The sequence below is a fragment of the Thunnus albacares genome, chromosome 10 (assembly GCF_914725855.1).
Source record: "Thunnus albacares chromosome 10, fThuAlb1.1, whole genome shotgun sequence".
Classification (NCBI taxonomy): Eukaryota; Metazoa; Chordata; class Actinopteri; order Scombriformes; family Scombridae; genus Thunnus; species Thunnus albacares.
The window spans coordinates 28,527,998-28,537,456 of NC_058115.1; the positions used below are offsets into that span (position 1 = coordinate 28,527,998).

The 9,459-nt window shown below is 38.0% G+C and overlaps 2 protein-coding genes across 3 annotated transcripts; one reads left to right on the forward strand and one right to left on the reverse strand.

The window, feature by feature from the left end:
- Window positions 1–437: 437 nt before the first annotated feature.
- On the reverse strand, window positions 438–2,742 carry cetn4 (centrin 4). Its single transcript, XM_044364205.1, has 5 exons — window positions 2,632–2,742; window positions 2,207–2,362; window positions 1,996–2,124; window positions 1,426–1,563; window positions 438–712 (listed from the first exon to the last, which is right to left on the reverse strand). Exons 1-5 carry the CDS (start codon window positions 2,632–2,634, stop codon window positions 623–625), a joined length of 516 nt encoding a protein of 171 aa, XP_044220140.1. The 5' UTR covers window positions 2,635–2,742; the 3' UTR covers window positions 438–622.
- On the forward strand, window positions 2,328–6,695 carry bbs12 (Bardet-Biedl syndrome 12). Of its 2 annotated transcripts, none has more exons than XM_044364204.1 (2): window positions 2,328–2,403; window positions 4,547–6,695. In XM_044364204.1, the coding sequence occupies exon 2, from the start codon at window positions 4,559–4,561 to the stop codon at window positions 6,512–6,514; it is 1,956 nt and encodes a 651-aa protein (XP_044220139.1). In that variant the 5' UTR covers window positions 2,328–2,403; window positions 4,547–4,558; the 3' UTR covers window positions 6,515–6,695. The 2 variants fall into 2 exon arrangements, with proteins under 2 accessions (XP_044220139.1, XP_044220138.1); XM_044364203.1 differs by lacking the exon at window positions 2,328–2,403 and adding an exon at window positions 2,850–2,952.
- Window positions 6,696–9,459: the final 2,764 nt, after the last annotated feature.

Sequence of the window (9,459 nt, forward strand, 5' to 3'; positions counted from 1 at the left end):
CACGAAGTGAGAGTGACTTTTACTGATTTACTCATCTCAAAGTCATGTTTGTCATTTCTGTCTACAGTAACATGATTCTGGTTAGTCAAGATTGACTTAGTCATATGACTTTCACTGTCTGTTCCCCGACATCTGACCATTATTATTGGCATGCATCGCTGTGCAGGATGTACTGCAACCTACTGTAACTGTACTGTAACTTCACAAGGATTTTCAAAATCACAACCCCTGTATTTCCAGTTATTACCCAGGGTTTTCAATAAAGAGACATCATCAAACACTGTGAATCAAAGGGGAACATTTCTTATATGCACATCAGGCCCAGAGAAATATTAATCTCTTGAAATTAGGAACTGCATGCTCACATGCACTTTAAACACAATGCTAACGCTGAGAAACTGTAAGGTTAATGTAAAAGTAACATCAGACAAATCAGCTATGATGAAATATATTTATTTATCTTGCATTGTAGAAAAATCTGTATAAAGATACAGTATGTTAAAATATGTATTTACAAACCAAACAAATCTAAGTTCCTTAAAGCTAATGTATAAACTGTTCTTGACAAAGCCTACAGTGAATCTATGAAAAGGTCCCAGGAACAAGACTGTAACACTCAAGTTCAGTAAAGGTTGGTCTTCCTCATTATCCGCAAGAACTCCTGCTCGTTGACCTCGCCGTCTCCGTCTCGGTCTGCCTCGTCAATCATTTCCTAAAAGAATAAAAAAAGACAATCTGCTTCAGTATGTTTAAACATTTACGAGTGAAAACCTTGTTTCAGGGATCTGAATGCAGCAAAATGGTGACAGATATGACAAAAACTCACACTTGAACTGACAACATGTGTCATACAGGGCATCTCAGTGCAAAAGATCCTCAGAAATCACTAACTATTTAATTGCTATTTTCATACCACATGGAAAAAAAATACAATAGGGGGAACTGGGAGATGAGAGAGAGAAGTGAAACAGGTGTGTCAGTCTTGTTTGTAGTAACCATTTATTATTAACAATAGTGAGAAACAAACCTATCATTAGTTGCAGTCATTCTTTAATTCTCACATTAAAATTGTTATTTTTTAATATGATAAAATTATTACTACCTTTCTGTGGTATCTGGCTCTAATAGTATATTATAGTTTTATCTCTAGTCTCTATTGTTATTTATTCTGGGTATGTCTATATTTGAGTTAGTTTATTTAGTAATTGTATATAATTTAGCCTGTAATTGTATTTATTTTTTTTACCTACCTTGTTGTTCTTGTATTGTGATGTATGTTGACTGGCTGCTGTAACACTGTAATTTCCCTTTGGGATTAATAAAGTACACTCTGTCTGTCTGTCTAATTTACTAATCTGACATATCTGGAAAATGGACCACCAAAAATACATTATATACAGTCCATGTTAGTAGAATCTACAATACCTGTAATTCTTCATCTGTGAGGGTTTCGCCCAGCTCCTTGGCAACTCTCTTAAGATTTTTGAATGAGATCTTCCCCGTGCAATCATCATCGAACAGCCGGAAAGCCTTCAATATTTCTTCTTTGGAGTCCTTCTCACTCTATTAACAATGAAGCAAGACATGACAAGCACATTTTGATTGACACATCAGTTTATTCTTTCAGCCTGTACAGAGTCTTTCAGGTTGAGTTACTGTGTTGTATGGTTTTCTACTGTACTGTTTTGTTGGAAATAATTTTCTTTTTTGTGTCATTGTCTGTGTATTTCCTTACAGACCAAAATAAATACAAGTACAATAATTCTGCAACTAACTTTGTATGATTGTTCAAAAAAGGGTTGTGATTTGCATCACTAGTATTTGTCCATGTTCAAACACTCGCTTTTACAGTAAATGGTTTGGAGGAAATTTGTTTCTGCAGTACTAATAAGAGCACCTGATAGCCAAACTTGAGAATTTAAAAACTGAAAAAATGTGGCTAGAAAGCACAAACGTAACTTATAATAGGTTCCAGGTTCTCTGTATTTAACTCACCATCTTTAGTGTCATCATACTGAGAAAGTCGCTGAAGTCAATTGTTCCTGAACCCTCTTTATCAATGTCTGCAATCATCTTCTTGATTTCTTCTTTCTTTGGTTCAAACCCGAGAGCTCGCATAGCAACCTGCGGCAAAGATACACAACACATCTGAGGCTGCTGTGGCATGCTTCCCTTGGTATTTGATAGAAACTAACCAGAAACCAACCTTAAGCTCTTTCACGTCTATTGTGCCAGTGCCATCTGTGTCAAATAGGTCAAAAGCTTCCTTAATTTCTTGCTTTTGCTCTTCAGTCAGTTCGGTTTTGGGAGCTGCTTTTTTCCTTTGGCTAGCGGAGGTAGCTGATTTGCGGTAGCCTGACGCCTGGGAAAAGCAAACAAGACGTGGTGGCTATTTTATACAAGGTATTCAGTTAGAATATGTGGCACACATACATACAGTAGATGTTTTGGCGTTTTAGTCAACTGTTAACGTTAGCTAACTAATTAGCTACTACCATGCTAGCTCACGTTAGCTTCCACGTTATGGAGTTAAAGTAAACACATTAATCAAACTACGTTTCAACTGTTCACAGCGGCTTCTTAAGTGAACACAGCGTACATTTAATATTTGACATTTATATGAAGGTATACCATTTAAATGAATGATTCAGCTAGGAAAGCTTCAGTTCAGTTTCAGTTGATGCTCGGATGTCAACAAAGTCGCCATCAACGGTTGTAATTTTTCTGTTAGTGACATGGGAGATAGCCAATAGAAACCCTAAAAGTACCATAGCGCGCGCATCTTAGCCAATCGCAAGAAGAGCTAGGCGGGACAAAATCGTGTCAGCCAATTATTGAGATCCTTTTTGGTCTCCCAGCAACCAGGAAACAACGCATGCGCAGTGTGTAACCGTTGGAGCCGGGCAGCTCGGCGATGGGGAACTGACAGAAGTATCATATTATTAACTCAAGGTATCATTGTATTCTTTATGGGTAGTTTCAGTATGTATTGCAGTTTCTGGGGATTCCCCTGTGGGTTAGTTCACATTCGCCATCATTCGAATTTAGGAGTAAAGAACATTTTTTCTGAAGACATTAGCATGTTAGCTTAGCTTGCAAACCTCTTCTTACGGGGTATTGATGTGTTTCTCTTATTGTCACTTAATCCTTTTGGTATTTTGGTGTTTTGTGTAGTGCAGTATAAATTTACTATTATAGATGCATTTGCACTAATGTTGTTGACCATACTAGTTACCAGTAGTGGAAGAAATACTTTACTTAAAGTACAGGTTCACAATTTTTCAAGTCTGTCTTAAAACAACAGTCAGGTGCCCAAGTGAACAATATGTTTTTTTGTTTTTTTTCTAAACCATAATCATTCCTCCTGTTCTTACTGACCATCAGAAGATCTCTTCATAATGCACTTACAATGTAAGTGATGGAGGACAAAATCCACAGTCCTCCTTCTGTGCAAAAATGTATTTAAAAGTTTATCTTAAGTTAATATGAAGCTTCAGCTGTCCAAATAAGTCAAATCTAGTAGATATCTTTCAATGTTACAGTCTTTTTAGTACCAAAGTACCTCTTTTTGTTACTATACTTCCACTGCAGCTAAACAGGGAAACACTGTCCAATGAAACACAAAAGGGGAATTTTTTGCTAAAAAGTCAATGTGGCAGATATCCACTTGATATGACTAACTCAAACTGCTGAAGCCGCATATAAGCTTCAGATAATTTTTAAATACATTTTTGCATAAAATGACTGTGTAGACACACTGTGGATTTCGGCCCCCAACACTGAAATTGAAAGCACATTTGAATGTGATATTTTAATAGCCAGTATGAACGAGAGGAATGATTACAGTAAGCAAAACCTCTCTAGTGTTCATATGGGCACCTGACTGTTGTTTTGAGACAGATTTGAAAAGAGAACCTGTCCTTTAAGTAGAAGTAGCAATAGGCTACCACAATGTAAAATTTACTCAATCGCAAGAAGTCGTTATACTTTCAAGAAAAGTTCATGTATGTATCACCAACTACTAGCCTCAAGTATCAAAAGTAAAATGACCAATTACGCAGAACTGAGCCTTTCAGCGGGTTCTATTACTATGAATAGTATATGGTTTAATTTATAATTAATGTCTTAATATGTATGCTGCATCAAAATGTTGCAGCTGCTTGGGATGGGGCTGATTTTAACTTCTTAACTTTAATTCCTGTTGCATTATTTAATTATATAACAATGCATAACATTTCATAAGCTGATCATGTTTTGTATGCAAAATCTTAATCTGTAATAAGTATAGCAGTTAAATAAATGGAGTGAATTACAAAGCAGTATTTCCCTCTGACATGTGAGGTGGAAGTATACAGTTGCTCATGTACCTCAAATTTGCATTAAGTACAGTACTTGAGTAAATATATTTGCAGTTCACCACTGTGTGTGACTACCTTTTAACACAGACAATATGAACTTTGTAGTTTTACTAACTAAAAAGAGAATATTTTTGGGTTTTCTATTTGCTACAAGGAAGACAAACTTAACCTGTCCTTTTACAATTCAGGCACCTCAAGTAATGCTGGGAAGTACAATTATAAACCAGCGGCAACATGTTGGACTGCAGAAGCTCTCAGCGCTGGCAGGAATCACACATTCCTCTTTGGGCCCCTATAAAAGGTACAAGTTTATCCAAGATGCAACGAGCGGGGAGTCAGCGCTCGCGGGTTCATGCCTCCGCGTCTTTGAGAACCTGGAGCTGACCTGCGCGGTGGGTCAGCTGGTTTACGAGACTATTCAAGCACACCAGAAGGTTTATCATACAGGGTCGGGATGCCTTCTGTTTCTCGCAGGAGCATGGAGCCGTGCTGCTCTGGATTGCCTTCAGAGAGGAATTTCAGTGTCACACATCATCTCAGCTATGTCTGAGGGAATAGATATATGCTTGGATGTTTGCAGAAAAAGCAGCGTTTCAATTGATGCTCTTGGTGTGGCGCCATCAGAGAGCTGCACCGTAACGTCTCAAAGTTTAGGACTTCACCTGTCACAGAAACCCACTGTGGAGGCTTCACAGGCACCATCAAACTCACAAAGGACAACAAAAATTGGTCACAAGACTTTCAACACCAGCGGACAAAGGAAAATAAAGCTAAGCCGACATTTTTGTGAGAACAAATCTGAAGATGTTTCCACGGTACTGCAGCCTCATCAGCCTAAGGTTCCTGACATTGCACACATTGCTGAGGGATTGAGCCATGGTTGTGTCGAAGCAATGAATTTAGTAGTTGAAGCCAGCCGGATGCAGTCAAAAAGTAATGAACAAGATGTGAGGTGTTCCACATTTGATGTTACTAAAGTGGTGACTTGTGTGCTGCCTGGTTTACCAGAGGAACATGCTTGCGTTTTACCAGGCTGCGTGGTTCTCTTACATGCTGAACAGGCTGCAGTTGCACATCATTTCAAAGAACAACACGTGAAGGTTGCTCTTATTAATGGAGATTTATCAGACACCTATCACCACCCTGGCTTTAAAAGGCCAACAGGTATACAACGTGTGCGTAACCAGTCGGATTTGTCGAGTTTAAGCAAAGACGAAAAGTGGCTGGAAAAGGTCGTGACACTTCTGTTGAACCTGGAAGTAAACCTGATACTAGTCAGTGGGCTTGCTACTGAGAAAGTGATTCAGCACTGTTGTAGACATCACATACTTGTGGTGGAAAAAGTGAAGGTTTCCGTTTTAAAGGTGTTCGCAAACTCAACAGGAGCTGTTCCGGTGACTTACGCCACACAGTTGAGTAAGCACTGTGTTGGTAGTGGAATTAAAGTTGTCACACGGAGGGACCTCAAAAGCAATGAGAGGACGTCTACAACAGCTGTGAATATTTCCACTGTCGGGAAAACCGCATTGGTCACAGTAATCCTCACAAGCTGTGTACACGGCAAGCTGCAGGCCTTGGAAGATCAGTTTTGGGCTTGTGCTTATCGCTTACACCACGCGCTGAAAGACAAAGCCCTCTTGCCCGGTGCTGGAGTGACAGAAATGCTTTGTGTTCATCACGTAGAAAAGCAAGCGGAGCAGCATGTCAAGCATTGCAGAGACAAGAATAATGACTCTGTCCAACAAACCAAAGCAGGGACAGCAGCTAACCCCTACAGGGGTGTGGTGTTGCGTCTCATGGCAGATGGTCTAATAGATTACATATCAACTGTAATGGTTAACACTGGGGGGATTTCAAAAGTCAAAGCCAGGACTGCTGTGAGCCAACAACTACAGGACTACAATGGAAGTCTAGGCGTTGCTGCAAAATTCTCACAACTTTCCTTAAAGGGTGGAACTGTGGATAGTGCAGTTTCCTCAGCTATGAACTCTGGTGAAGCAGCAGCTGTAAAAATCTATGACAATCTTTGTGTGAAGCAGGAAGCATGGAGGAAAGCCTTAGATCTGGTCTTCCTGGTCTTGCAGACTGATGCAGAGGTCATTACACGAGTAGACCAGAACACTGACGGTGCACATGCAGATCTAATACTTTTATGATCTTCATATAGCATCTTGTGGGACTGCTGTATGTAGTATTTGATTGTGCACAACTTTCTGTTTTTTTTTTGTACCAAAATAGAAAAAAAGTTGTTTAATTAGACTTCATTATGTTAATTAATATGTAATTAAGTTTTTTTTTATTATTTGTACAAAGTAAAAGAATAAAGAATAAACTGTTTTTGTATTCTTTCTTGTCATCAATAAATAGTCAAAGGACTATATTAAAAAATATCAGGGAAGTCATGCTGCCTATTTTCTACCACGCGGTGGCGACAAATGATTAATTGACATTGTAGAGTTTTCTCTCTCGGTCATATTTATGTGGTGTACATAAATATGACAAAAGAATTGGCCTAAATTCTGATATTGCCAATAAAACATGAGGGGCTAAGTTCCCTCATTTTTTCCCCCCTGACTTTAAAGTGATTACCCGTTCGACCTTCACCATCCTGACCTCCTAGATAAGTGAAAAGCCCTGGCAAATGAGCACAGTGTGTTAGAAACATACATGAAAGATATATGTATAATGTTTTCAGATTTAATTATGTCTTTCCACGTATTTTTATTTAACATGTCGCTGTAGTTATAGTATTTTTTTTCTTGAAGCTGCTGTTTACTATTCTCACAGGTAATACCCAAAAATGGCAGTTTATTTTTATTATTAACCAAGCCTGACTTAGCTGACACTATTTGTACATAATGCTGTACACACCTTGTCTTCGTGCTCAGTTCAGCCAGGGAAAACAAACACTACATGTCCAAAACCACAATTAAATTTCCCTCTCATGGAGCATGGGAGGAATTTTGTTGTGCCATTATGTGTTTTAGTCTTGGTGCACTTCCTTGACAATATTTGCCTGTGCTTCATTATGTTTCTCCAGCTTGACTAACATAGTTCACATTGAAAACTGACTCCCTGCCAACCGTGGTGGTTTTATGACCTGCTCTGTCATAATGGGAATGGTTGATGGAGAAGTAACGTCTCCAGACAGAGTAAATGTTTTCAGTTTTGTCATTAGGTCCTGTCATTAAAAAAAAAAAAAAAAAGAAACAAGGATAATTACAAGTTCTGGAGGTTTTAGTTGACTGCGTCCAGTAGACCTTTCTTTAGCTAACATTTCCTTTCCTACATGATCATTCAAAGGTCACAGGAATATTAACTAGGCACTAATGTGCTGACCCTTGTAACCCTCAATTTTGCTAGACAAAAATTGGTTCATTCACAAATTAATGAAAAAAAAAAAACTTGTAATAGGGGATCATTTGAAGACCTTTTTTCTTTTTACAACTTGAGAATCTGTAATTCTAAAATGAGATGTCAACCATTTGCATAAATAAAAAACTGCAGTGAAAACAAAATGCTCAGAAGCACACTTGGAAATCTTCATACTTTTTCCTACGACAGTTTCATGTTTCAGAGGTGTTAGTTGCGCTGACACGTGAGACCTTCCATTTCCTCTGAGATCGAGAGAAAGCTTCTCGTCACATTCTAAAAATAGTTCAGTGAAATAAAAAGGTTACAAAGGCTTCACCGTGGAGCCATAACAACCTTGACTCAGGCATCAGTCAACAGTGTTGTGGCAATGAGAGAGTGGGGTATGACATAACAGAAAAACAACATTGACAAGGGAATTGGGATGCATCTCAGAGTTCAGGTTAAGTCCACATTTTACTGTCTGCTCCATCTGCACAGTACATGCATCTTTGGTCTGATGCATGTGCAAAATTACAGATTACTTTAAAAACACAAAAAATATTTGGAGCACCCTGGAAGCCAAATGGTTGCAGTGCATGACACATAACTGCGGCGTCCCTGGTTCGACGCTGGCTTGGGACCCTGGCTTGGGATGCCCCCCTTGTTTCCTGTCTGCTTTCCACTATCAGCTCTCCATTAAAGGCAAAAAATGCCCCCCCCTCCCCTCAAAACAAATAAAAAATGAAATCTGATGCATACTGTTCCACTGTTATACTGGTTCACGAAACTACAATTGTAAATTTGTTTTTTACTGCACCAGAACGCCTGCAGAGCTCACAGGTAGCTTCTGTCAGGTTTTAAAATAAAGTCAACAGTGTGGGAACAGGTGCCATACTGACACCAGTAAGTTGTCAACTTATTTTTAGAAAGTTATGTTAATGTGCCTAAAACCAGTAGAAAACCATAAATCTTGCTTTTTTCCCTCAGACACAGTCAGATATTGTAGTGCTATTTATGGTGTAGGCCATCATTAGAAATCAAAGAATACCATACACTACACCTACTAGTCTGATTAATGTACATGTCATTGATTGCCCTCCAAAAAACCCCATCTGTTTAGTTATAATTCATATAACACTGAGACTGAAAATTACCTAGATTTTAGATTAGATTTTTATTTTGAACATGTTAAAATATATATATATATATATATAAGTAAGAAAACAAAACAAAAATAACCAATAAAATGAACATCAAACATATATGTCCAACTCTCAATAAAGAACCTAAATAAATATTTCATGTCTGAAAAGGCGTAGGAAGAAGTGAATACTTATCAAGTCCCACCCGTTTTTATATTTTATCAATAATCTTAATGTTAAACATACGTATTCCAACTTTCCGCCCCAGTGTTCAGCATACACAACTTGATCAAATCAATCAAATCAAACAAAAATTAAACATTCAGAACAAAAACAAGAACGAAAAATGCAGTATAAAACAAACAAAACAACACAAATCAAAAACAGCTCACACATCTTGTATCTAAATCATAAATGGACAGATGTCGAAATTCACTTTCAGCCACACCGTAAGGTTGTAGGTTGTCTTTTCTGTTTTCTGTTGGTGGTCCATTCTAGGGCTGCAACTAACGATTATTTTAATTATCAATTCATCTACTGATTATTTAATCTAAAATTGTTTGGTCTATAAAATGTCACAAAACAGTGAAAAATGCCCATCACAA

Coding starts and splice junctions, on each gene's coding strand:
- cetn4 (XM_044364205.1), bottom strand. Junction 2,125..2,206: donor TAGACGTGAAAGAGCTTAAG/GTTGGTTTCTGG, acceptor TCTTTGCCGCAG/GTTGCTATGCGAGCTCTCGG. Junction 1,564..1,995: donor GTATGATGACACTAAAGATG/GTGAGTTAAATA, acceptor CATTGTTAATAG/AGTGAGAAGGACTCCAAAGA.
- bbs12 (XM_044364204.1), top strand. CDS start 4,559: ATGCTGGGAAGTACAATTATAAACCAGCGGCAACATGTTGGACTGCAG.